Source organism: Balaenoptera ricei, chromosome 14 (assembly GCF_028023285.1).
Source record: "Balaenoptera ricei isolate mBalRic1 chromosome 14, mBalRic1.hap2, whole genome shotgun sequence".
In the NCBI taxonomy this organism is placed as follows: domain Eukaryota; kingdom Metazoa; phylum Chordata; class Mammalia; order Artiodactyla; family Balaenopteridae; genus Balaenoptera; species Balaenoptera ricei.
Window position 1 is genome coordinate 15,376,708 of NC_082652.1, and position 27,409 is coordinate 15,404,116.

At 53.7% G+C, this 27,409-nt stretch overlaps 2 protein-coding genes across 4 annotated transcripts; one reads left to right on the forward strand and one right to left on the reverse strand.

Moving 5' to 3' along the window:
- Nucleotides 1-395: 395 nt before the first annotated feature.
- Nucleotides 396-20,886, reverse strand: DDX54 (DEAD-box helicase 54). Of its 2 annotated transcripts, none has more exons than XM_059893766.1 (20): nt 20,678-20,886; nt 17,871-18,000; nt 14,822-14,892; nt 14,032-14,220; nt 13,862-13,911; nt 12,704-12,745; nt 12,483-12,578; nt 11,676-11,797; nt 11,505-11,566; nt 11,295-11,426; nt 9,921-10,131; nt 7,629-7,763; nt 6,584-6,814; nt 6,417-6,490; nt 5,611-5,814; nt 4,341-4,483; nt 4,139-4,252; nt 3,458-3,562; nt 3,076-3,167; nt 396-1,007 (listed from the first exon to the last, which is right to left on the reverse strand). In XM_059893766.1, the coding sequence occupies exons 1-20, from the start codon at nt 20,849-20,851 to the stop codon at nt 775-777; spliced, it is 2,610 nt and encodes an 869-aa protein (XP_059749749.1). In that variant the 5' UTR covers nt 20,852-20,886; the 3' UTR covers nt 396-774. The 2 variants fall into 2 exon arrangements, with proteins under 2 accessions (XP_059749749.1, XP_059749748.1); XM_059893765.1 differs by having other exon boundaries at nt 3,055-3,167; nt 20,678-20,885.
- RITA1 (RBPJ interacting and tubulin associated 1) lies at nt 20,502-26,107 on the forward strand. 2 transcript variants are annotated; one of them, XM_059893777.1, is made up of 4 exons: nt 20,502-21,403; nt 21,577-21,718; nt 22,134-22,499; nt 25,035-26,107. In XM_059893777.1, exons 3-4 carry the CDS (start codon nt 22,189-22,191, stop codon nt 25,540-25,542), a joined length of 819 nt encoding a protein of 272 aa, XP_059749760.1. In that variant the 5' UTR covers nt 20,502-21,403; nt 21,577-21,718; nt 22,134-22,188; the 3' UTR covers nt 25,543-26,107. The 2 variants fall into 2 exon arrangements, with proteins under 2 accessions (XP_059749760.1, XP_059749759.1); XM_059893776.1 differs by lacking the exons at nt 20,502-21,403; nt 21,577-21,718 and having other exon boundaries at nt 22,105-22,499.
- The last annotated feature ends 1,302 nt before the right edge of the window (nt 26,108-27,409 follow it).

Genomic DNA, 27,409 nt, shown 5'->3' on the forward strand with positions numbered 1-27,409 from the left:
CCCCAACAGGGGCTGAGGAGCACAGGGCTTAAAGCAGGACAGAGGCCAGGACAGGTTTTGACCTCTGGGTGTTTGGGGATAGTGTGAACTCCTTCACAGCCGGGGAGCACACTGCACCCTCTGCCCACAGACTCTACGTGCTGTCTCCCTCCCACCGTCCAGTCCCAGCTGCAAGCCCGTCCTGGTGGGAGGAAGGGGACCAACTGCCAGCTTTGGGGCGTTCCCATCTCAGCAAACGACCCATCCTCTGAGCCTGACTTTCCTCATCTGCAAAATGGAGATTCCAGCAGAACCCACTCGGGTCTTGCCCACACGCTCTCGGCTCATCCGCACACTAGCTGCGATTCTAGTACCCGGGCCTGTCCCTTCCAACTCAATGCTCCTGGTCCACTGGAGGCGCTCAATAAAGGTTTATTACATTAAAAATACATCATTGGGCCTCAGGCACTCAGGGCTCACACCCATGTGGCCACCACCCCTGAATCCAGAACACACAGAAGCAGCAACAGCCGAGTTGCCAACTCAGGTCATGCCCTTGCCTGGCCTTGCTGGCAAACTCCTATGAACCCTTCAACACCCTGCTCAAATGTGCCCTGTCTTAGGCAGAGGCAGCTGCTGCCCCTTTGTGGCCGTATAGCCTTTGCACAGACCACAGCTTCTGCAGGGAGCTCCCCCAGCGTCCAGCTCAGGGCCAGGCACACAATGGTACACGGGGAACATTGCTGATGTCCACGCTTGGACCAGGTGAGGAACCACAGGGCTGTATCACCTTCCTTACAGGCTCTTCCTCATCTTGCCCTTCTTGGAGTGGGCGCCCCTGCCGAAGGCGCCCTGCTGCAGCTCCCGGGCGCGGCGCCGGTTGCGGGCAGAGAGCTGCTTGAGGCCCCCACGCTGCAGGAAGCGCAGCTTCTGGGCTCGGCACCGCTGCTTCAGGATCTGCTGCTTGGTCTTTAGCTCTGAGCGCAAGCGGCCTGCGGGGGCACCAGGGGTGCGGGGCTGGGATGCACCTGCCAGGATGGAGATTCAGGGAGTTCAGGCTTTGGGTCGACTCCCAATGTCTTCTCCTCCCAGAAGCCTCCGGGATGCTCCCCTGTCCCCGCTCTCGTTCTGTGTTCACTGCTGTGGCCCCAACATGAGGCAGATGGTAATTGCTTAATAAAGCTTAAGTAGTCTACTGTAATGGGCAATAGCATGGACCCTCTAGCCCAAACTGCCAGGGATCAAGTCCCAGCTGTGACCTCTTGGACCTTGGGCAAACTACTTTACTTCTCTGTGCCTCAGTTTCCTCTCCGATGAATTACGAATAAGAGCACCTACCTCTTAAGTCCTAATGTGGAGTAAATGGGTTACTATGTGTGCAGGGTTCAGAACAAGGCCTAGTCCACAGTACGGCCTCATAAGTGTAACTATTACAATCATAAATCATTCAACAAAGGCTTTTCAGTGCCTCCTCTATTCCAGGCACTGGGGACCCAGACAGACTCCAAACCCTATCTCTATGGACTACATGCTCTAGGCTTGTTAGATGAAAACAGGCTGTAGCTTAACCCCCCTCTGGCAGGAGAGAAATCAGAGAAGGCCAGCGAGGGGAAGGGACTTATCCAAGGTCACCCAGCAAAGCGGCAGCAGCAGCAGCAGTGGTTGGTGGCCCCGCCCGCCACCTCCCAGGTCTCTGGGAGGGCAGGTCTCTCCCCCGCCCCCTGGCTCCCCACTAAGGCCTGGCCCCTCCTCTTCTGTACTCACCCACCTCACCCAGCTCCTCCCCTCCCACAGCAGTGACCTTGCAGGGCTCCCACGCAAATGATCGTTAAGGCAGCCCCAGATGTCTCCACAGGGGCCAGGCCACCTGACAGGGACCCACCACCCCCAGTGAGGACAAAGCACAGGGGGAGAACAGCTGCTTTTTCCCGAAGCTCACAGGCCACCCTCACCACCCCGGGTCCAGCAAGCCCACAGCGGCAGCCGGCTTCACTCCAGATAAAATCGGGAGCTGAGGAGTGAGGGATGAGGGGGTCCGAGGGAGGCAGGGACACGCCCACAGAGAGACAAAGAGAGGAGGAGAGACAGAGATGGGGAGGGGGGTGTGTGTGTGTGTGTGGAGAGAAAGGAACAGGAACAATGAGAGACAGATGGAGAGAGATACAGAAAGACAGAGACAGACGGGGAGAAACAGAGACAAAGAAAGAAACACAGAGATGGACAGGGACACAGAGTCAGAGGCAGAAAGAGAAACAGACACGTGGAGAGAAAGACACCTACAGAACAACAGAGAGGATGCGGCGGAGAAAATCCAAGACAGAAACAGGGAGAAACAGAAGAGGTATCCACCGTCAGAGAGGAAATGTCAACGAGGACAGAGGGAATGAGCAGAGAACAGAGGAGGCCCTGGGTGAGGCAGAGAAGGGGGGCGCCTGGAGCCGTGACAGACGGCGTCCCCAAGCTGAAGGACACAGACTCGGACGCTGAAGAGGCAGTGAGCAGCCCTGCGGGCTCGGGGGAAACAAGCAGGGACAGGGCCCAGTGGAGAGAGGCCCAGGACAGGTTCAAGCTCCCCACTCCCTGGCGGGGGGCCCTGGGGGAGGCAGCAGGCAGCCGGGGGACCCAGGGCCAGTCACTGCGACTTGTTTCCTGGCCTGAAAACCGGCCATTCTCAGTCTTCTCGCCCCCAGGTCATGTGCGGCAAGGCTCCGGCACACAGCCTGGCCCCAGACAGCAAGCGGGAGCCCCTCTCTGACAGCAAGCTCGGCCCCAAAGGTGGGGCTGCAGTGGGACGGGGCCCAGGCTCCAGTCTCCTCCCTTCAAAGTCACGAGCGTCACCACTCCCAAGGTGCTCCTCTGCCCTGAGGGGCTGACCAAGGTCCTGGCACCCGGGGCAGCCGGCCCAAGCCGAGGTCACTGAGCACAAACTCCTGCAGCAGAGCCGAGTTCAAATCCCACCTTAGCGTGTCACCCACTGAGGGACCCAGGCCAGATCAAGAGGACCAAGTCGCCAACATGACCAAATGTACTACTTGGCAACCTGCGTTTTAAGGACGATCCTACCCCGGCTCTCACCTTGCCCTCGGCCGCGCTTACCACCTCTTCGCTCTGGGCCACGCCGGTCAAATGTCCCTTCTTCTTCTGAGTCACGATCATCAATTTTCTGCTTCTGTTTCCACTTTTGGTAGCTGGGAGGCTGCGTTAAGGAGGCTGCGTGCAGCACCGGGAGAGAGGCCCTAGACAACCGTGGGCTGGGAGCGGGGGTCCCCGCCCCCCCAGAGGATACAGGCCTTACCTACAGGGAGTTTGGTGGCTGAATCCGCTCGACCCCGCCCCCCCTCTAGCCCCCACCTGTAGGAGCTGGGGTGGTTGAGCCAGACCCCGCCCCTTCCTGACCCCACCCCCCCACCCACAGTAGATGTGGATGTAGAAGGCGCTTGGCCCCGTCCCCTCTGCCCCCCACCCCCCTCCAGGATACAGGTCCCTCTTGTAGGAGCTGCTGATGTAGCGGCCACTCTCCGTCTTGATCTTTTTCTTGTCCTCCTGTCCCGACTGTCCCACAAACCGCTTCTTCTTCCGGTCCCTGTGGGAAGAGTTGGGAGGTGTGCTGTGGAGGGAGGTGGCCCGCTTCCCCTCTGGGCCTGTTTCCCCCTGACCCTCTCATTGGGTTGCTGGAGGATTCAAGGAAAGCAGCGTGCCGGGCGTCTGGCAGGCAGCAGGTGTCCCATAAAGGCCCGATCCCTGGCCCTCCTCACCACTCCCTGGCAGCCCAGGTCAAAAGGCAGTGTGGCGGTCAGGGGATTAGCTCCAACCTGGGGGCCTGGGTCAGGGACAGGGGACCCTGGGGGGTTCCCAACCCCCACCTGCACCTCCTGGCTCTGTGACCCTGGGTTGAGTCACATCACTTCTCCAGAACCAGAGTCCAAATGGGCAAACTGGGTCATGAGCCCCTGTCTAGCAAGACTAGCCCCCCCCCAAAAGGACAGATGGAGTCAAGATCCCTGTTGTGCATGACCACGTGGGGGCAGGACAGGGTGGGCGTCATAATTCCTGCTCTAGGGGATCAAACGGGAGTCAGGATAGGAGGGGGGTCACCTTTTGTGGGGACCAAGTGGCAGACAGGTGGGCGTGGAAGAGGTGTGCCCACTGGCTCACTCACCACTTGAGCTGCTGCTGGCCCCGGGTCAGGCTCTGGGCTTCGTCCCCCATCAGGTCCAAGACCGCGCCAGCCACCTGCTGCTCGAAGGCACCCCCGTCCCCACCGATGCTCAGGCTGCAGAGGGAGGGTGGGGAGATACCATGGGGTTGGGAGGGGGGACCATCAGGCCCGCCTGCCCCACCCGGGACCAGCGGCCACTCACCCCCGCTCGCTGTCGAAGTCCTTGGGCCGGTAGGGGATGTAGAACGCCCGGTCCCGCTGCCGGACCTCTTCCCTCCGCCTCTTGGCTCCTCGGTCGGGTCCTGGCTGCTGCCGCTTCCGGCCCACAACCTCTGTGAAGAGGTCCTGGTGGACCGGGGCCCAGTGTCACCTGTAGCCCCGGGAGTGGACTGGCCTCCCCACCCACCAGCCCAGCTAGGGTTGAGGGTCAGGGGCTGCTGGGACTTTGAAAGCTTGGTGTTGCCATTGAGACCCTCCGTTTCCTCATCTGCACATGCAGCACACAACCCCTGCCTCAAGCACCAGCAGAGGCAGGACAGGTGGGAGTCGGGGAGGGCAGGGTGCCAACTAGGATGAGACCCACCACGTTCCAGTCCCAGCTTGGTCCCCCAGGTCATTTGACCAAGGCAAGGCCCTGTCCCTCTCTGGGTCTGGACTTGCTCTCTATGACGTGGACTAGTCCAGGGGTTTTCAAGTGCATTTTTTTGCCTACTGTACCCTCTGTCCAAATCAAACATTAAGATGAGCAGGCCCAGGGCCCTACCCACCAGGTGAATGGGACACTCTGGCCCCCCAGCCCTGCTTTTCGCCACGAAGACCCAGTGCCTGACCCTGCCTGAGTCATGCCCCCACTGCTGCCAACACTCCCGGCTCTGCCCCTTCCCACCTGCCGGACCCCAGGCTGAGGCAAGGCGATGATGATAACGCCAGGGCTACCTAGGCCTGTGGGAATCCTCCACGTACCATCCTGAACCTGCCCACGGACCCGGGAGCGGGTACCGCAGTCACCTGGCTGCAGAGCCCTAGTCCACAGCATTCTGAAAACGGACTTTCCTGAGATTCACTTGGTGGCAAAAGCTGACCTGAGCTGACAAGAGGCTTTGTCCATCCTCTCGGTGTGGGTCTCACTGTGGAAACTGATGCATTTGACGACCGTGACACCCCAGACCCTGCTGGGAGTGTTACACCATACACAGTGGACCCACCGTAAAGATTCTGAATCCTGAATCACATCTGGCCCCCAGGGCTTCAGGCAAGGAATGGTGGACGAGACTATGACCCCACTCCACAGATGGGAAGGCTGAGGCCGGGTCACTGATTTCCACAAGTGTCGGAGGTGGGACTGGAATCACTGCATCCACCCCCAGTGACTGCTCAAAGCCCTGAGGTCAGCCCCATGGGCTGCTGGCACTTGACCCACTGCTTCCGCAACCCCAGGCCAGACTCCAGGGTCCCCAGGGTGGGGCCTGCACCTCCCCACTCTCTCCTGCCGCCTCCTCCTTCTCAGGCTGCTCCTCCTGCGGTGCTGGGAGGCTCGGGGCTGCGACGGCCAGGCTCTCCTGCCGCTCCTGCCGCTCCTGCCGGAAGCTGGCGATGGATTTGCGATCCTTCTGCCGCTTGGCACGCATCACCTGGCTGCTCAGGTCCCGGCTGGAAGCGTTGATCTCAAAGATGGTCTGTGGAGGGGACACCCAAGGCCTTCACCCACTGGCCGCTTCTTCCCCAGCTCTACCCTCCCCAGCTTGGTGTGCTCTCTCCAGCATTCCTCCCAATTCCCTTCCACTAGTTACCTGCTTTTCACAATTACAAAGGGAGGCCCAGAGAAGGCGAGTAACCTGCCTAAGGTCACACAGCTGGGACAAGCCAGATCTGGGATTTCAACCCAGGTTCATTGGCTCCAAAACCAGTGCCCTTAACCACAACAGGCTCCAGCCCCTTTTTCCTGACGCTGGTTGGCAGGCCTTTCCTGCTTTTGGGTACACCTCCCAGAGGCACAAGACGGGGCACCCGACGGGAATCAGGAGGAGAGGAGAGGCTATCGAAAGCCAGCTCCTCAGGCCTCTGACAGCCTAGGGTGTGTCACTGCTCCCTGTGAGCCTCAGTCTACCCAAATGTATGGAAGGGGTGGGAAACCTGCTATGGACCAGCAGGGATGGTTCCAGAACAAGGGGTGGCTGTAGAGGTGCTGACACGGCCAGAGCCGCGGGTTGAGAAAATCCCTGCTGGGGTCCTGCTGGGGGTCAGGAGCTCAACCGGAGCCCCGAGGCCCCGCACTCACCGCCCGGGAGCGGTAGTTCCTGATGCTGTCCACCAGCCGCAGCTGCTGTAGCTCCTCCTCCTGGAAGCAGGAGCCTGGCGGGGAGGGAGGGAGGAGGGACGCGTGAGGCCGCAGCGGGCTCCAGGGGGCCTGCCGCCAGCCCCCGCCCGCCCGACGCAGGGACTCACTGAAGAGGGGGTGCAGGCCCAGGCCCGAGAGGTCCAGCTCCTTGGCCCTCTTGATGGACTCGGGCGAGGGCGCCGGCCGCGAGCGCACATACTGCTGCTGGGCGTTGTCGGCCACGCGGCCCAGGCCCCGAAGCTCCAGCGACGCCTCCAGGCTGGTCCGCAGACCGCAGTCCTCATCGTCCACCACGCCCTGCGGCACCCGGCCCAGCACGCCGTCCCCGCCGCCCGCGCCTGCCTCCCCGCCAGGAGCTCGGTCAGAGGCCTGGTCAGAGGCCTTCCGGCCCGGCCGCCTGCCCAGGGCCCCACCTCCCCTCCCCAGCCCCACTCTGGGTCTTGAATCACAAAATAATCCCCACAAGAGAAACCATCACTTATCGAGCAGCTCCTACTGTTTTTACAAGTACAGTTTTATGGAACATGGCCCCATCGACTCATTTCTGTGTTGTCTGTGACTAATTTTGCACTACAAGGGCACGGGTGAGGAGCTGCCGTGGATCACGTGACCTGCAGAGCCTAAGATATTTACTATCTGGCTCTTCACTGACTTTAAAATACAGGGATCTTGGGCTTCCCTGGGGGCGCAGTGGTTAAGAATCCGCCTGCCAATGCAGGGGACAAGGGTTTGAGCCCTGGTCCAGGAAGATCCCACATGCCGTGGAGCAACTAAGCCCGTGAGCCACAACCACTGAGCCTGCACTCCAGAGCACGTGAGCCACAACTACTGAGCCTGTGCACCACAACTCCTGAAGCCCGGGCGCCTAGAGCCCGTGCTCTGCAACAAGAGAAGCCACCGCAATGAGAAGGCCGCGCACCACAACGAAGAGTAGCCCCTGCTCGCCACAACTAGAGAAAGCCCGCGCGCACAGCAACAAAGACAATGCAGCCAAAAATAAATGAATAAAATAAATAAATTAAAAAAAACAAACAAACAGGGATCTTCCCCTAGGGTCAAGTTCCCAAACCAGGACAGCTTGGCCCACCTCCGACCCCCATCCATACCATGAACTCCAGGGGGGACCCCAGCCCCTCCCCAGCCTCCACTCACCGGAGGGTTCCTCGTGGGGACGGGCGAGGGTCAGGGCACGGCCCAGGAACAGGTGCAGGTCCAGCAGGTAGGGGACCTCGTCTGGGGCCACCAAGGAGTAGGCCGTGCCGCTTCGGCCAGCCCGGGCCACACGGCCTGCAGGAGGAGGTAGTCAAGCGTGAGCAAAGGCAAAGGACCCCACAGCCCAGCACGAGTCCCACGTGCCAGACCCTAAAGGTGCAAGCCAGGCCACAGCCCCACCTCCTTGAGCAGTGTCCCACCTACAAAAGGGGGCAAGGCAGTGACAGTCACCAGGGCTACCTGCCTGAGAGTACGTGAGCCCACGTGGTGCTCTGGGAGGTTAGCAGGAATAGAGGCAAGACACTGCTCTTTATCAGTATCACAAGTCTTCAGCATCCCCACTTTGGGGGGTTTTTACCCAGAGAAATAACACAGGGTGCAAAGATCCACCCACAGATCACCTACTCCAGCTCTGCGCGGAACAGCCCCCAAATGGAAACCACTTAAAGACTTAAGGACAGAGGGTTAGTTAATTAGCTGATGACCACATGGTGGGAATTACACAGCTGAGGAAAGGAGTTGCAAGCTGTGGCCCCTGCCCAAATCCAGCCCCCCACCAGCCTGTCTGTGTAAATAAAGTTTTATTGGCACACGGCTGTGCTCCTTCATTTACATATTGCCTGTGGCTGCTTTCATGCTCCCAGGGCTGAGATCTGTAAGAGACTAAATGGCTCCAAAGCCTAAAATATTTACCATCTGGCCCTTTACAGAAACAATTTGCTGACCCCTGTTATAGAATGATGCTTAAATGGTGAATGAAAAACATGCATGATGTATACAGAGGCAAGAAGAATGTCCAGTGTGATTCTAATTTTGTGGTAAGTCAGTCCATGAATAGCATTACGCTTTGGCTTGTTTCTGCATCTTGCAGAAACCAAGTGTCACCACATGTGGAAGATTCGTTTGCGGTAGTCCAATTCACGCTGCTGGTCACGCGGCACATGAGAAATTCCCTTTGGGGGTTCTGAGGACGCCTCAAGGGATGTGTGGAGCCAGCCCTCCCAAAGCAACGGAACCGAGGGCACAGCATGCAACTGCCAACAGGGAGAAGAGGCTGGAGACCCAGGTGGAGGCCTCCCTCGCACCCCGAAGGTCTGCCCACGGGCAGCCCACCGTGGGCAGCCAGAATTTACTCATTTGACGATGTTCAATCATATGCAGAACAATTCCAAGGAACCTGCCCACCAGATGCTTCTCTCACACGCACTTATTTAACTTGTATTTATAAACATGACACGTGCGTTTATGAGTTAAAAGAAGACAAAGAAAGTAGACTGGTGGTTACCAGGGGCTGGGGGAGGGGCAAGAGGGAATGAGTTTAACGGGTACAGGGTTTCAGTTTGTTAAGACGAAAATGTTCTAGAGATGGAAGCTGGGTGATTGTTGCACATCAGTGTGAACGTACTTAATGCCACTGAACTTACACCTGAAAGTGGTTAAAATGGTAATTGTATGTTATGTATATTTCACCACAACTGAAAAAAAGAATGCCAGTGGCCCCACTTTGCTACGTCTGAGACACCTGACCAGTTCTTAATCTCCCTGCTTCGGTTTCCTCATCTGTAAAATGGAGCTGATGCCGCTGGTACCCACTGCACAGGGTTGTTGTGAAGACAAAAAGAGCAAGTAGAACACTTGGACCAGGGCCCACCAGGAGTGCTGGGTGAGCACCTGTGGCCGTCACATCACCAGTGAGGGGAGGGTGACTTCCTGCCTTCTCGGTGCTTTGCTCCACTTTCAAATTTTCCTACTACGTGCGGGCCTTACTTTTATAACTGAAAAATAAAATGGAGTGAGCTGGCCTGGGTGGGCTGAGGGGAAGGTGGGGCCCGACAGGCTGACTGGACAAGACCGGGAGTCAGGAGACTCTGTCTGCAGTGGATGGAGCAGGAGGCAGAGGGGGGTCGGGATGCTGTTTAAAGGCTGCTCCCAGGAGAGGAGCTAGAAAGACGGAGCTTTAGGGAGAGGACTGTGGGGAGGAGGGGCCGTGTCATCAAGTACCTGATGGGAAAGAGAAGCACAAGACTGGGGAATCCAGAAAGTGGAAGCATCACCTCCTTAGAGTCTAGGGCTGCCCACCAGCTCCGGCCTGGGCCACGTTCCCCAGAGATTCTGATTTACTGGTGCCCTCCCTGGGCCTCAGTTCCCCACCTGCAGCGGCAGGAGTTGAGCCCTGTGCCCTCAGCTCCCGCTGGGACTCCCCGGTGCCCAGTGCAGCCACAGGCTCCTTACCCACGCGGTGCAAGAAGAGCTTGCCCCTGGCGGGGAAGCTGTAGTTGATGACGTTGTCCAGCAGTGGGATGTCCAGGCCCCGGGCTGCCAGGTCAGTCACAATGAGGGCCGAGCACTTGCCGTGCATGAACTTGGCCAGGTTGATCTTGCGGGCCGTCTGGTCTAGGGCGCTGTAGATGTGGGCGCAGCTCACCCGCTGGGTCGTCAGCAGCTGCCCAGAGTGAAGACCAGAGGGAGGGAAAGGGGTGAGGAGGAGAGGGGCAGGGGAGAGGAGAGGAGGCTGGGCCGTGGCAGAGGGCGCCATGACATGGCAGTAAGACCACGGGCTCTGGAGTCGGGCGCCCTCAGTATAAACCCCAGCTCAGCTGGGTGACCTCGGTTTGGTGTCTTCATCAGTATAAATGGGGCTCATATCACCTCTCACCTCTGCAGGGTTGTCTGAACGTCAAGAAAAGATGGCACGTGCAGAGGTCTCCCTCAGGGAGGCTGCAAGCGCCACCCCAAGACACAAGTCTCATGCTGACTCTGTCTCTAACAGGCTTTGTGACCTTGCCCAAGTTCCCTAACCTCTCTGTGCCTTCACTTTCCTTGTCTGTAGAACAGGGAGAATAACAGTTCCCTCTCTGTAGCTTTGTTATGAGAATTAAATGAGCCAATACACATACAGTGCTGAGAATAGGGCCCGGAAAACAGGAAGCACCGTGAAAGTGTTAACTGCTCTTTAAAAACTACTATTTTGGTTTTATTCATCAGTGACCCCAGCAGCTACACAGAGGAAGCACCGGTAAATGTGTGTCATATAAGTGAAACCCAGCGAACTGTGTCCTCAGATAACAGAACTCAGGTGTGGTTGACCCGAGGCGGCTGCATTGACTCAGGAGGGGCCCTGGCAGCCTTGGGGGTTCGTGGACCTCTTCCCAGGAGGGTCACAGATATACATGTGTGGTAGAGCTCATCAAGCTGCTCATGTAAGATTAGGGCACTTTACACAGATTACAGCATGCAGGCTATTCCTCAATTTAAAAAACTGAAACACATGGGACACTAAATATCTACAGAAAGATGATAGGACAGCTGGGATACACTTCAAAATACCCTGGATGGAATGGGGAATATTAGATGAATCAAGACTGGATGTGAGTTGATAACTGAGTACCTGAGAGTTCACTATGCTACTTTCTGACTTTGCTACATGTCTGAAATTTTTTATAAGAAAAACTTAAAAGAATAAAAAAGTACAGAGCTCTGGCCAGGCCTCAGTCCTGCTCTGGCGCTGCCCTCTGGTGGCTGAACATGGAACCGCAGCTCTGAGGTGGCGAGGGAGTAGGTGCTGGGCCCCAGGACCCGGGCAGGTGGGGGCACCCCGCAGCTCACCTCACTGAGGTACTCGGCGTGGTGCTTGGTGGCCACAAATACCACCGTGTGGTCCTGGGGCCGCACCACGTTGCGCAGCAGGTGGAGCAGCACAGCAGCCTTCGCATCCTCCCGCACGAGGAAGAAGGAGGTCTGCAGGGAGAAGGGTCACTGCGGTTGGCTCACGGGGTCCAGGCCGTGGGCCGGGAAGGGGCACGGGTGGAGCCTCACCTTGAGCTGCTCGTTGAGTTTGGAGTCCACGTCCAGCCGGATGAGCACGGGCTCCATGAGGCCTGCGGTGGGCAAGAGAGGAGGACGGGAGGGGGAGTCGCTGAGGGACAAGCCCCTCCCAGGCGCTGACACGCGTCCCAGCCCCCAGCCCCACTCCTGTGGCTCCCTCACCAGCCCGGGCGAACTCCACCAGCAGCTTGGGCAGCGTGGCAGAGAACAGGACAGTCTGGTGGCCCCCAGGGAGGCGACCGATGATTTCCTGCAGCTGCTCTGCGAACCCCATTTCAAAGAGCCTGGGAGGGCAGAGGGCAGCACAGGGTCAGGAGAGGGGCTTCCATTCCAGTGAGTTCCAAACCTGTCACCCTTGCCCCCATCACACTTGCTGTTACGTGGACAGGTGCTTCCTTAACTCAGCTCACTTTTTCTCTATTCAACAACCTCATCCTACGCAATAATGACCTTGAAATCTTAGGTCTGGTCTCAGTCATGTTTCTTACAAATTCATGTTGAAATAAATGACAGCAGCCCTCACTCTGGGCCAGGCATGGTTCTAAGTACTTTATAAAACATCAACCCCTTCAGTCCTCACGGCACCCCTGTGAGGTACATGCTATTTCATCCCCACTTTGTAGTTGAGGCCACCAAGGCCCGCAGACCCTCAGGGATTTACCCAAGTTCATAGAGCTGGGATTTGATCCCACCTGTCTGGCTCCAGTCTGTGCTTTCAACCTTGTGCTATTTTTTATCTCTTTCAAATCATGTGTTCGTTGTTTTACTATTCTTTTCAATATTCCTAAAAGTAATACAAAAGAAAAACTGTTGGTCCAGGGAGCCCCATCAGCTCTGGCACTGCCTACAGTCTGTGGCCCACTTTGGGGAAATGCTGCTTTGATCTCGACTGCATAGGTCTCTTCTGGCAGAGCCCTTCCTCCTGGCCAACCCTGACACCAGTGCCCGGGGATGCACCTGCAGCCTTACCTGTCAGCCTCATCAAATACCACATATTCCACGCTCTGCAGCTTTAGGTTCATCTCCACAGCCACATGCACCAAGCGCCCAGGGGTAGCAATGATTCTGGAAGTGGTTGTGCAAGCCAGGTCACCCAGGGCCAGGGCACCAGCATAGCCCTCCTCTCACTCCCCAGACCCTGGCCATCTGGGAAGGGACCCCAGAGCATCACCCCCAATCCACAAACTCACATGTCGGGATTTTCGTGCAGGGCTGCAAATTGGTCTTCCATCCTAGGAAGAAGAAGAGGTGTTAGCTTGATAGAACAGGTCTCTTTTGTCTCTCTCCCTTCCCATCACCAAATGCTCAGCTGAGTCCCACACCTTGACCCCAGGCTCGGAACTGGGGAAAAACGATTGCTGAGCTACTAGGCAAAAGCATTGCCCTGACAAGAACTACAAGTTCAAACATACAAAAGGACTGATAACAACAAAGTTCTCCAAAGATAGACAGTCACGGAACCCATCTCATTCACTCTGTTCGTATTGCAGCAAAACCGCCTTTGACCCACAGCGCCACCTAGCAACTAACCCTGGAACTGCCAGCTCCACCTAGAATCAGGTTTCCTGGATCTCTATGTCCTTGCTCCCAAACCGTCTGAGTACACATCCCTAACTTTAGTTCTCCTCTGAAAACACCCCTGGGACACCTGCAGGAACCAGGAGTCAGAATTCTGGGCCAGGTCCAGCTTATGGAGGTATTTCTGACAATCACAACAATAGAGATAATAAATTATAATGTAGGCAAAAGAGCAATGAAAAGCAAAACACTCTCAGTGAGAATCAAAAGTGACTGGTGACAGTGACATTCTGAGAGAAGAATGAGGAAGGGGCTGCCCTTTGAGGGAGAAACTGTGGGACGGGGGGCAGGGGTTCTAATCTTAGCTCTACTACCAGACCACTGTGCGGCTCTCTGAGCCCATCACTTCCTCAGTTAGCTCATCTGTAAAACAGGTGTGGTGCCTGCTACCTTAGAAGGATGGTGCAAGCACATCAGGAAAAATATAGTATTTTGCAGATTTGAGCTATTACAAACATCCTCTATTTGTGTGCATTCCACTTTAAATAGCCCCAAATCAAGCATATTAAAACATATACAACTAAGTGACCCATTTGGGTGACCCAGTGCACTGCCAGCTCTCTTTTAGAAGCATCAGAACCTGTGTCTGAGTTGTGTGTGTGAAATTCCTTTCGGTATTTTACTGTATATTTCCCCTTGGTGGTGTTTTAAGAATGTGCAGAGAAGTTGCTGTTATTAATGAGCAGCGCAAGCTCAGTCCATCTGATGGGGAGGCACGGGGCACGTTTGCTTTGAGGGACCACTGCACAGGGCACCGAGGGGGCTCTTACTTGTCCCCGCCCAGTATCAGGGCAGTCTTGAGGCCAGTGAACTTGCCCAGCTGTGGAGAGAGAAAAAGAGAGAGATTGAGAGTCGATGATGGGAGCTGACTCAGCCCACTCGGGCCTCGCTGACCGGTCCCAGCTCAGCCCAGCCACGCCGTCCCTGCGCCCAGACATACCTCCTTGGTGAACTTCATGGTCTGCAGGGCCAGCTCTCGGGTGGGTGAGAGGATGAGGGCGCGGGCCCCGGTCTGGGCGATGTGGGTCTTGAGCCTCTCGAACATGGGGATGAGGAAGCAGGCCGTCTTGCCACTGCCTGTCCGGGCCATGGCTACCACATCCTTGCCATCCAGGATCACTGGGATGGTCTGCAGGGGAATGAGCGGGAGAGGGGAGGGGTCAGCTCTTGCACCCAAGCACCACGTGATCCAGAGCTTCAAGTCTGCAGGGAGTGGGCAAACCAGAGCATCTCAGCAAAAGGGATGGGGCCTGTCCCCCAGCCCTGATCCCACTCTTGCTAAAGCCTGTTTGCACACCTCCGGGGATGAGCAGCCCATTACCCCCAACTCTTTCCACTGCTGGAACAACCTTCTTCAGGTTAAGCCAGACTCTATCTCCCCATCTAGTCATCCTCCTCAGGATCCCAGAGAAACGTTATCTCCCTCTTGGCTAAATGTCTGAGGACAACAAACATGAGACCCAGGTGATGATGGGGGGCCTGCGAGCTGCCCGGGCAGGGACTCAGCAGTGGGCAGCTTAAGTGGCAAAGAGGCACAGGGTCGAACCTCTGCTCTGCCGGGCCCGACTTTCTCCACTTGTGAAATGGGCAGGCTCGTGGGGCTTCGGCCAGAGTAAGAGGGGACGACAGATATGACAGATGGGACAAGGGGTGGAGGTCAAGAGGCCAGGCAGGAGGGCCAGGTTGGCCATCCCCACCTCCCAACCCGCATCAGCTTCCCCGCCCCGTACCTTCCTCTGGATGGGTGTTGGCACCTTGTAGCCCTTCTTCATGATGCCTTTGAACACTGGGTAGCTCAAGCCTGGGAAAGACATGGGAACGGCCAGGGGGCTAGAGGAGCCCCTATGACACATGACAGAAAACTACACAGGACAAATGACAGTTTCATCCACAAATAAATAGCAAGAAAAAAAGAAAAGTGACAGAGCAAAGCTGATCGGTTAATTGAGACTTAGAAAACAAATCTACTGATTGTGGGGTATGAACCACATTTGGATTCTGATTTGAAAGCTTTTTTTTTCACTGACATAACAATTTTAATGGACCAAACAAACCAAAAACAACCCATCTTAATAAGCATTTTACAAAGGAAGATGTATAAATGGCTAATAAGTATATGAAAAGGTGATCAACATCATTAGTCACTAGAGAACTATCAATACAAATGAAAACCACAATGAGCTACCACTATGCACTCAGCAAAGTAGCTAAAATGAAAAAAGATCACAATTTTAGGTATTAGCACCTGGAATTTTCATTCACTGTGTTGAGAAATAAATTGTGGTATGTTCATAAAATGAAATATTATACATCAATGAAATTGAACAGTTTGGAAAAGTTAATAACATGGTTAGATTTCACAAACCTAATTTTGAAAGAGACACGCAACACGTAAATTATCACATACTGAATGAGTCATTTTATATAAAGTTACAAATATAGGCAAAACAAATCTATGGTGATAGAAGTTGAACTAGTGGTTACATCTGATGGAAAATAGTAACTGGAAGGGCCAGGGAAATTCTGGGGTGCTGGCAATGCTCTTTATCTTGATCTGGATAGTGGTTACACAAGTGCATTCACTTCGTAAAAATTCACTGAGCTGGACACTTATGATTTGTGCATTTTTTGTCAGTATGTTATATTCAATTCAAGTTTACATTAAAAAAAAAGCCCTTTTTTTTTTTTTTTTAGAATATTCAAATTTTAGTGTCATTTTATTTAATAATTTTTTTAACATCTTTATTGGAGTACAATTGCTTTACAATGGTGTGTTAGTTTCTGCTGTATAACAAAGTGAATCAGCTATACATATACATATATCCCCATATCTCCTCCCTCTTGCGTCTCCCTCCCTCCCACCCTCCCTATCCCACCCCTCTAGGTGATCACAAAGCACCGAGCTGATCTCCCTGTGCTATGCGGCTGCTTCCCACTAGCTATCTATTTTACATTTGGTAGTATATATAAGTCCATGCCACTCTCTCACTTCGTCCCAGCTTACCCTTCCCCCTCCCCGTGTCCTCAAGTCCATTCTCTACGTCTGCGTCTTTATTCCTGTGATTTGAAAGCTCTTAACGCCATGAGACAATGGGGGTCTGAACACTGACGGGACCTTGGATGATACCGAGGAACTGGGTTTGTTTTAGGTGTAGGAGGGTCCTGCATCTCTTGGAGGCAGGTGGGAAGTATTTGGGCATAGAAGGAGGGGATGCCTGGGATTCGCTTCAGAATCCTCTGGGATGGTGGTCATGAGTGGGTGGGGTGCGGATAAAACAACACCAGTGGTTAAAACTGCTGAAGCCAGTGATAGGTATGTGGAGACTCACTGTTTTCTAATTTTTATATGTTTAAAATTTTTCATAATTAAAAGAAAAGGGTGTCGGAAACTCCCTGGCGGTCCAGTGGTTAGGGCTCCGTGCTTCCACTGCAGGGGGCACAGGTTTGACCCCTGGTCGGGGAACTGAGATCCCACATGCCGTGCAGCATGGCCAAAAGAAAAAAAAGTTGAAAGAAAGAAAGAAAGAAAGGAAGGGAGGAAGGGAGGGAGGGAGGGGGAGAGAGAGAGAGAGAGAGAGAGAGAGAAAGAGAGAGAGAGAGAGAGAGAGAGAGAGAGAAAGAGAGAGAGAAAGAGAGAAAGAAAGAGAGAAAGAAAGAGAGAAAGAGAAAGAAAGAGAGAAAGAGAGAAAGAAAGAGAGAAAGAGAGAAAAAGAAAGAGAAAAAAGAAAGAAAGAAAGAAACAAAGAATGAAAGAAAGAGAGAAAGAAAGAAAGGAGGGAGGGAGGGAAGGAAGGAAGGAAGGAAGGAAGGAAGGAAGGAAGGAAGGAAAGAGGAAGAAAAGGGTCTTAAGTGACAAGGGCCTGTGATGGGTGCAGGCACGGGTGTGACAGCTGAAGCACATGGTACTGGGAGGGGGAGAAGGTAGCCTTTGGAGCCTCCATGTGACCTGGGCTTGTGGAGATGGGAGGACAGTGGGAGGCCTGGAGACAGGAAAGCACCACGGTTTTAGCTGCTTTTTGGTCAATCCTTCATCTTAGAGATTCAGAAAGGCCAAAAATAGCCACATGGAGCTGTTTTGGCTTTTTCCTTTGATTTTGATGAATTTTAGCACATTTAGCTGTCTAGATTCCTTTTGTGAGCTATTTTCTTTGCCCAGTTCTCTATTGGGCTTTCTGTCTTTTTCTTCTTGATTTGTAAAAGCTCTTTGTATATTAGGGTTATCAGCCCTTTGTCCCATAGTTGCAAATATATTCCTGGTACAGTGTTTACTTTAACTTAAGTCTACAGTGTTTTTTTGGCATACACACGTCTAAATAGAAAAACAGTCAAGTAAAACAGTGCTCAAGTCACATTTAGGCTTCTTTTCCTTTCAGGTTATACAACTATTCACCTGATGTTTCAATCTTTGCTCCAGATGCTACTGATATGTAAAGAGCCAAGAAAGAGTCCGGCTTTCCTTCCGGCTGGCCAGGTGTACCAACAGCACCCAACTATCTCACCTCTTGCCCTCGGCTCTGAAATGTGGCTCTGTCACGCCACTCAATCCCCGGACGTCTGTACCTGTTCCTGCACCAGCATCGCCCAGAGTCCTGCCCTAACTGCTCTCGCATCGTGTCAGGCCCGTTGCCCCCACGAGAAGGCCGTGAGTGGCTTGGAGACTATCTGCTGCCTCCATCCCCCCAAACCCATCACAGTGTTGGGTCCAGAGCAGAGCACGGGAGGCCATAACCCCCCCGCTGCTCCCCCCACACAAAGTCCCCGGATGCCTGGCTCACCCACCCATGGACTGGAAGCCTCCCGACTTCTTCTTTTTCTTGTTCTGGGCTCGAACCATCTCCCGCGTGTCCGGCTCCACGTCCGAGGTGCATTCCGAGGTGGGGAAGGTGGGTAGGGGTCTGCCGGGTCCCAGCTGGGAGGGAGCAACAGAGAGGCAGCATCATTCCAGGTACAGTGAGACCACTGGGGGCAAGTAAGGGGGCTGTCCTGTTGCCAGTGCCCGCCCCCAACCTTGCCCCATTCAAGGTGATGCGCCTGCCAGATCACATGACTTCTCTGCTAAAGGGCTCTCCTTTGACCGGACCAGGACAGGGCACAGGGTCAGAGGGCAGGCTCTGCAGACAGACGGCCTCAGTTTCAATCCCAAGTCTGTCACCTCCAGCCGTGAGACCTCAGACCAGGGACTTCGTCTCCCAGAGCCTGCGTTCCCACATTGGGAAAATGGGGATGACGAGAGCGTATGCCTCATAGGGCGTTGTGAAGACTAAATGGGTGCGTGTAAAGCTTAGAACTGTGCCCAGGTGGTGGTATCATCATAATTATCATCCTGGCCTGTCATTCAAAGCCCTCAAAACTTTAGGGAGCCAATCAAAACATCTACTATGTGTGAGATACTAGACCTTTCCAATCTGCCCAGCTCCCCTCTCCCCAATCCCCTTTCTGATCCATCATCCCTCCCCAGCTCTGGTCTCTCTCATTCCTGGCCTCGTCTCTGTCACCCACTTGTTCTAGCACAGCTAAATCAAACTCAGACACCGCTTCTGGGGAGTCTTCTTGGACTACAGCGCTGTCCCTTTCTTCTCAGAAATAACATTTATAAAAGCACTAATTCATAATAATGGCTAAAACTTACCTGGCACTTACTATAAGCCAGGTGCTGTGCTAAGCATTCATATAAATTAACCCACTTAGGGCTTCCCTGGTGGCGCAGTGGTTAAGAACCTGCCTGCCAATGCAGGGGACACGGGTTTGAGCCCTGGTCCGGGAAGACCCCACATGCCGTGGAGCAACTAAGCCCGTGCCTCACAGCTACTGAGCCTGCACTCTAGAGCCCGTGAGCCACAACTATTGAGCCCACGAGCCACAACTACTGAAGCCCGTACGCCTGGAGCCCGTGCTCCGCAACAAGAGAAGCCACCGCAATGAGAAGCCCACGCACTGCAACAAAGAGTAGCCACCGCTCGCCACAACTAGAGAAAGCCCGCACGCAGCAACAAAGACCCAATGCAGCCAAAATAAAATAAAATTAAATTAAATTAAAAAATTTAAAAAAATAAATTAACCCACTTAATACTCAAAACAACTCTGTGAAGTAGGTGCTATTACTTAGTCCCTTTTACAGAGAAGGAAACTGAAGCACGAGAGGTGAAGTGACCTGCCAAAGTCACACGGCCAGCAAGGGATTTGAACCCTGGCTTCAGAGTCTATTTTCTTTCCTATGAGACCCTCTATGTTCCCCCACCAACCCTCTAGGTCAGAGCTGCACCTGTCTTGTACAGTCTGTGAGCTAAGAATGGTTTTTAAATTTTAAAAGATTGTAAAAAGTCAAACAAAGAAGACAGTGACCTTATATGGCCCTGCAAAGCCAAAATATTTACCATCTGGTCCTTTACAGGAAAAGCTTGCCAACCCCCGTTCTAGACACATGATAACAAAGTGCCTGGAACACACTGGTGCCCCAGCAATATTTACTGTAGAGTAGAATGTGTGAACACTGTCATTTCATCCTTTCCACAGTTTTGGAGGCATACATAATCAACAGCTTTCTACACCTGTGGAAACTGAGGCACAGAGAGGTTAAGCAACTTCTCCCATGTCCCACAGCCAGTACAAGGTTGGGTTGAACCTGAACACAGGGCTGTGCCTTGGTCCATATGTACAGAGCACCTACTGTGTGAGGCTCGGATGGTGTGCAATAAGGTCCCCATCTGGTCCCTGCCTCAGAGGAGTGTAGACCTCTCTCTTCATATAAAGCCCCACTCATTCATCTACTTACCCAGAGTCTTCTGTGCCAGGTACCCGCTAAGCACAAGGCTGTGAGAAATAATGGGCTACAGCTCTTTTGCCTCCTTGGTGCTCATACCTGACCCCCCATGTGCATACAGTTGGCATTCAGTAGTGGAAACAGCACAGGGCCTGGAACCATACAGTCCGGGATTTGAATCCTGGCTCTCCCACTCACAAGCTGTGAGGTCTTGGTCAAGTCCCTTCACCCCTCCAGGCTTGTTTCCTCCTCTGGAAAATGAGTGTGACTACTTAGCTCACAGGGTTGGTGTGGGGATTAAATGATAAGGCTTGTAAAGCTCTTAGCACGGAGGATAGCACACTGTAAGCTATCTACAAACGCAAGTTTAACTTATTATTATTAGTTTCCCAGAGGTTTGGGGGCGTCACTGTCTCAAGCCAAGAGGTGCAGTCTTCTCTTAATTCATCCTCCCAAGAATGCCCCTCTCAAAGTCTGATCTTCATCACCCGCACTTTTCCTTGGACGAATGGGAACCGGGACCCGCCCCCTGGCCAGGAAGTAGCCAACGAGAAGCGCGAGACCAAGAGCCGGCCCGGAAGGCCGGAAGGCCGGAAGGCCCTCAGGCCCCAGCCTCCCTAGCACAGAGGCTCGGGACGTCAGGACCCTGGGCGTGTCGGACACCGAAACACGTGCTTAGGCCGGAGGTTCTGCCCCGACCCCCGGCCAGCCGACCTCTCCCCACCCTCAGCCGTGCCCACTCCCCAGCTGGGGAAACTGAGGCCGCGGGACGCTGCGCGGAGCCGGGACTCGGGCTCTGACGTATGTCCAAGCCCAGCGCTACTACCTTCTGGGCCCGGGCGTCATCTTCTGCCTGAATCTCAAACTCGCCGTCCTCCGAGTCGCTGTTGCGGGACTGAGAGGCCGCGCCCCGGCGCTTCCGGAGCCCCTTCTTCTTCCTCCACTGGGCCATGGCAGCTCGGGACCGCGGTGCGGCCGCCGGGCGCGTTCCGGCAGCCATGCGGGCCGGGGCGCAGGGAAACGGGAGGGGGCGGAGTTTGCGGGTACGTACCAACGGCGCGGCAGGCCGTGGGGGGGGGCGCCTTTACGCGGCCCAGGCTGCGTTCCCTCACCTTCTGGAGCTTCCGGGGGCTTGGCATGCATACACACATACGCACACACACACTCCCCTCATTGGCGCGGGAGACCCCTCTCCGAGGCTTTGGGGAGCTCCGGGGGCGTCCGGAACAGGGTGACCTAATCCCCCCACCCGGGAGCGAATGGTTCTGGCCGCCCCGCCCCGCCTTACCGCTCGCGGGTTGCTGTTTGATGCGCGCGCGGAGCATACATCGCTAGGGCTTGGCTTCCCGGGTTGAGTCTGCCCGCGCGGTCCCCCAGGCGGGGGCCGGGGGCGGCCTGAGCTGCTGGAGGTCGCGTGCTCCTGGGGTTCAGAGCTGCAGATCTCGGATGAACCGCGCGCCACAGGTGCCCAAGCGTCCCCGCAAAGGAGTCCAGGCCTGGGGGAAGGGGGCGCTGTGGGTTGCGGCCGACGTCAGCCAGCCAAGATGCTCAGGTAGGAAAATAACTCCAGAATGCGGGCACCTCGAACATCAGCCGGGACATTGACTTGGGGATCGGTGAATGTGGGGCAGTTGGCGGGCTGGGTGTAATCCCCCAGTAGTAGAATGGTTAAGTACACAAGCGCTGGACTCCCATCGGGTTCAAATTCTATTTTCACTGTTTTAGCTTTGTAGGTGGGACTTACACTTGTGACTTCATCTTTTGAAGCCTCAGTTTTGTCATCTGTAGAATGGACATAATGGAAGCTACCTCACAGGACTGCTGAGAAGATTAAATGAGACAATGCTTGTAGAGCTCTTTGCAGGAGGTAGGCATGGGATCTATGCTGGTTATTATTCCTGCCCCATAGATATGTACAGGATATAGGAGCCTGCCCTGTCTGCCCCCCGCCACCATAGTTTGTTTTCTGGTTGGTGCTAAAGTAGGCACAGGCCCAATCTATTCTTCACCCCCTTAGCATTCTACAAATATCTACTGAGTACACACTGTATGCTAGGAATGCATATTTACTCATTAAATATTTGCCAGTAGCACCCTTCTCCCCGTCATTACAACAACTCAAAAAAAGTCCATTTTCCGAAATGTCCCCTGGGATTGGCAGCTCCCCTTTGAGGAGGACTGGTTGAGGGAGAACGTGACCTTTTTGCCCTGGGGACGGGGACTTAAGAGATTGCCAGTCTTTGCTGATGACAGATGGTTGCCACCGTGACCACTTTTCATAGGGAGACCTGGAGGCAGGGACTGGCAGGCAGAGCACACCTGCTGTCACCCAGGACCATGAGCAGCGTGAAGACCCCGGTGGAGCTGGCCGTCAGTGGGATGCAGACCCTCCACGTGCAGCACCGCTGCCGGGGCAGCTGCCGGGTCAAGGTTAGGCCGTCATACGTGGATGAGACTTTGTTTGGCAGTCCTGCAGGCACCCAGCCCACACCACCAGTGTTTGACCCACCCTGGACGAGGAAGGCCAGCAGAACCAGAGGAGTGGGTACAGGGGCGTCACAGGCCTCAGGGGCCAACGGGAGCTGTGAGACTACCTCCTCCAGGGACAAGACCCTGACCCTCGCACCAAGGAAGAAGAACAAATACAGGTAACAGGATGGGAAGATGCCCTGTTGTTCACATGCCGTGTGACTTTGGGCAAGCACTTTGACCTCTCTGAGCCACAGTTTCCTCACAGTGGAAGGTGGGACCTAATGGGATTATTGAGAAGGTTAAATGGGATGAGACATGTACAGTGCTGGGCACGGTAACCTGACACTTAGGAAGCTCTCAGTAAATGGTAGTGATAATGGTTGTGACGGTGGAATACCCATCCCCAAATGTCTTAGAATGGGCTTCTGAGGCCCAGAGGGGTCAGGTGATTTGCCCAAGGTCACACAGCAATTTGCATGAAATTATTAGTGTGGTTGATCCATGAAATGATATAAATGTGATGATTCTGAACTTCAGCAAGTCATTTTGAAAATGGTTCTTGCTGCATTTTCACGAACAATTTAGAAAAACAGGATCTAATACCAGTGGTTATTATTGTAGGTTCGAATTAGATTATTTGGATTATTTCGATTAATATCAGCCTGAAGGGAGGGCTGAGGGCTCTATTTTATTTATTGTCATCAGTGTCTTGAACAAAGACATGAAAGACTAGTATATTAATCAAGCAGGGTTGTTATAACAAAATACCATAGACTGGGGGGCTTAAACAACAGAAATTTATTTTTTCACAGTTCTGGAGGCTTGCAGTCCAAGGTCAAGACGCCAGCAGGGTTGGTTTCTCCTGAAGCCTACCTATCCTTGGGTTGCAGATGGCCACCTATTCACTGGGTCCTCCCATGGGCTTTTCTCTGTGAGCGTGTACACTCCTGGTGCCTCTTCCTCTTCTTATAAGGACACAAATACTATTGGATTAGGGCCTCACCTTTATGGCCTCATTTAACCTTAATTACCTCTTTAAAATTCAGCATGAATTTTGGGAGGATGCAATTCAGTCCATAATAACTAGCCAATCATATTTAGGATCCATTCTGAGCCAAGAGGCACATATATTAGTTGAGAATGGGAATAGTGTTTATTTAAGGAGATAAAATTCAACAGAGATAAAAGCAAGTCCCCATTATTATTATGTCCACCTGACAATTGCCGTGGACCACAAGGCAGGCTCAGGTTGACATTAGCAGCACTGACAGCTACAACATGGCTGAAAATGCTGGTGTCAGCGTAAGCTGCATTAACAGAAGTATGGTGTCCAAAACAAGGGAGATAACAGTCAACCCTATGCTCTCCTGGAGGATGGAATTTTATGCTGGATACTGACAAGCAGAGGCTGTCAAGTTGGAAGGTACATAAGAGTTAGAGACGCTATTGAGCAGCAACTTTGGTACCAGACAGACATAGGTATCAACCAGGTATGGTTTTGAACAGCTAAATCAAGCGGCAAAAGGTTGACATTTCAAAGACTTGCAGTTTGGGAATGGAAGCACTTTTAGTCCTGGCCAAAAACCATGGACCTGACACCTCATAGGTATGCCATGAATATTTGTGGGACTAATAAAAAAAAATTGCTGAATGAATCTAATTAAAGGTGAGAGGCCTAGAAGGCACTTAAGTCTGACTGAGTGATCAAGAGCTTGGGTCCTTGAGCAGGGGGCTGGATTTGAATCTTGTCTGTACCCTCCTTTTTACCCTCCCTATGCCTCAGTTTTCTTGTCTGTAAAATGGGATTATATCGCCCTCCTGTGGGTGTTGTGAGAAATGAGATGACACACAAGTGACATGCTGAGTCCTGGACCTACACATGAAAAGCCCTGAGTAAATATGCAAAAATTTTAAAAGCTGCTCTGGTGATGAGGCCAGATCACAGAGGTTCAAACTGAGAACCCTCTACATGCCAGGTGCTAGGCTGTGCAATTTCAAATATATAGTTGGAAGGGCCGCATGACTGCAGAGGGTTCGGCTGACAAGGCCGCTACAAAAAGGGAAAAGTGGTGGGTTAAGAGAAAAAGTGAAGGCTATAAAGACTAAGGTTGTATTAATCAGGACTCTTGGTTGCAAGTGACAGAAGACTTACCCAAACAGGCTTCAGCAGAAAAAGGGCATTTGGGGCTCATATAACAGGGACTCAAAATGTTCTTGGGATTTTGTCTCTGTTTTCGTGCAGCTTTCCCCTGCACATCCCAGGTGAGATAGCCACCAGCCATTTAGCCCTTGTATCCTGCCAGTTCTTCAGGGCTAGGTGGAAGAAAAACATTTCTCTCCTAGTAGTTTCTGCAAAGGTCCTAAGGCAGACCCTTATTGTGCAGAATGGGCCATGTGGTTATTCCTGAGCCAATCAGCGTGGTCAGGAGGATGGGATATGCAAACTGGCCTGGCCTGGGGCACATGCCAGGGAGTGGGGGTGGGGTGAGGCAGGATGCAGGGGGACTGGATTCTTGGCAGGGGAAAAATAGCAGAGATGGGGGTAGTGGTACATGAGGGCTGTGGCCTCACTGCGGGTGCCAGGCTGGGAGACAGGGACTTCTGGGACCTATAAGCAACCCTCTGCTGCTGCAGCTGCCTGGCAGGGGGTGGGGGTGGGCAAGGTTTTTAGGGTTTATTTCCCCAGCTCACTGTTTCTCTTCCCTTACCAGACTGATTGGCCACACTCCTTCTTACTGCGATGAGTCGCTCTTTGGCTCCCGACCTGAGGGCGCCGGCTGGGAGGCCCCGTGGATGGCGAAGGGGGATGCTGCAAAGCTCCATGCCCTCTTCTGGACACCCCCGGCTACCCCTAGGGGCAGCCACTCACCCCGCCCCAGGGAGACTCCAGTGCGAGCCATTCACCCAGCTGGTCCCTCGAAGACAGAGCGCAGGGTGGTGGCAGACGCCCGGAGGTTGTCCGTGGATGGGTTAGATTCTCCACGCCCTCCGAGGCGGGAGCGTTCCTATTCCCTCACCCACCTTAATGTCCCCAGCACAAGTCACCCACCCACCAGTACCCCCTGCACAAATGGGCCTCGAGATCCCAGACTTTCCCCGTCAGGAGTGACCTTCCGGAGCCCCCTGGTGACTCCCAGGGCTCATTCAGTCAGTGTTTCAGTGCCAGTTACCCCCCGACGAGGCGGAGCCACCCAGAAACCAAAGCCACCTTGGAAATGAATTTCTTGATCCTTTCTGCAGGTTTGCCCATGGGGTCACAGCAAAGGGCAGAGTTTCAGAGGATGGCACTGGTGGGCGGGCCTTTGGGGAGACCACCAGGCATTGGCAAAGCACTCCTGGGGGCAGACAGAGCGAGGGTGGGCAGTGCCGCCCTTTCTTCTGACAACCTCTGGTTGCTCCCTGCTTTTGCCACTGATGTGGATATGAGGGCCGCCTCTTGAGATCCCTGTCTCAAGATCTGTCATAGCCACACAGCATATCAGTGCCAACCCAGGGGTGTCCCTCGGGAGGGTCCCCCCACCCCCTCCATCACACCCACAACATTGTCTCGCCACCAAGTGTGAATAAATGGTATGATCGCCAACCCGGAGGGTTCCTTCTCCCTCCCTTCAAGCCAAGGTCCTGCTCAGGATGAGTTTCCAGCTGAGTCTGGACGCCTCAGGAATTTTCCCAGGCACAGTATGTGGACCAGCAGGGAACACAAGGTGATATGTGGGTGGACATTTAAAATTTTAATAGTCATGTATTTATTTTCATGTATTAAATATATCAGTAGCTCATCAAAGCCGTGAGTTTTGCTAACTTCTTTTTCCTTAGGATAAAGGCCAGTGTTAGGCCTGAGTTGATTTAAATAACAAAGTTAAATAACATAGCAATCATGACAGTGGCAGGTGGGCAACTAATCCTCCTCTCGTTGGTTTCTAGCTAATACCACTAATTGGGGGGTTAGCTGATTCTTCCTGAGCTCAGAATACGGGCTATAGTTGTTTTGTTTTGAAATCATATGTGTATATATATATGATATACATTTCCTACCTTAAAAAAAAAAAACCACAGTGGCTAGGACTTTGCTAAATTGAGGGGTCCAAGAAGACCAGAAAGTTCCACATGGCACCTGGAGAGCACTCGGGAAGGAAGCGTAAGTGGTCAGGGCCCACCTGCCTCCTGCCCTGCACCATCCTGGGTCAGGCCCCTCAGGAAGAACAGCAAAGCCTTTGCTCTGATGGAGCTGCACCCAGAATCCCAGCATCCTGGTGGATTGGGTGGAGGCCATGCCTTGGGCCTCTCCTTGTCCAGATGCACCTCCAGGAAGCACCAGGATTCCAGAGAGGCCAGCTGGAAGCCACATCTTTGGTTCCGTGCCTCCACCTTTGGGGAAGGGAAGAGCAGACACTCCTGGGGAACAGTCAGGGAGGGACCAACAGTGCCTAGGACCAGGGGCGCACATTCAGACGCCTACACAGCTCCGGTGGGCCGTGAGGGACGCAAGCGAGCCACGCTCTTGGCACAAACAGCATTTTAAACATGTAGGGTGTTTAAATTTCCTAGAAACTCTCGCGAAGAATTAGTTCCCTCCCTCCTCAGTTTTACTTGAAATTCAGCTCTCATTTGCCTTTATCCCTTCCCCCTATGTTTTAGTAGACATTGGCCACAAATACCTCTTTCCTCCAAACTGTACTAAAAAAAGGAAGCAACCGCCCAAGTATGATGATAAGGGGTGACTGACACTGAGCCCACGGTGGCTGGAAGACAGTTGGGAGTGGTGGGGACTGGGACCACCTGTCTCTGCCATCTAAAGGGGGCGTTCCTGCTCACCTTTAGAAGACATGCAGGCCCGGGCTATCTGGATGATGAGATTTTTCCGGAACAGGCATTTTTAAGCAGTAGCCTCTGATTTTGTAAATGCCAGCAGTGGGGATTTCCCTGGTGGTCCAGTGCAGGGAGTGTGGGTTGGATCCCTGGTCAGGGAGCTAAGACCCCACATGCCTCACGGCCAAAGAACCAAAACATAAAACAGAAGCAATATTGTAACAAATTCAACAAAGACTTAAAAAAAAAAACGCCAGTAGTGAATTAAAAAAATATA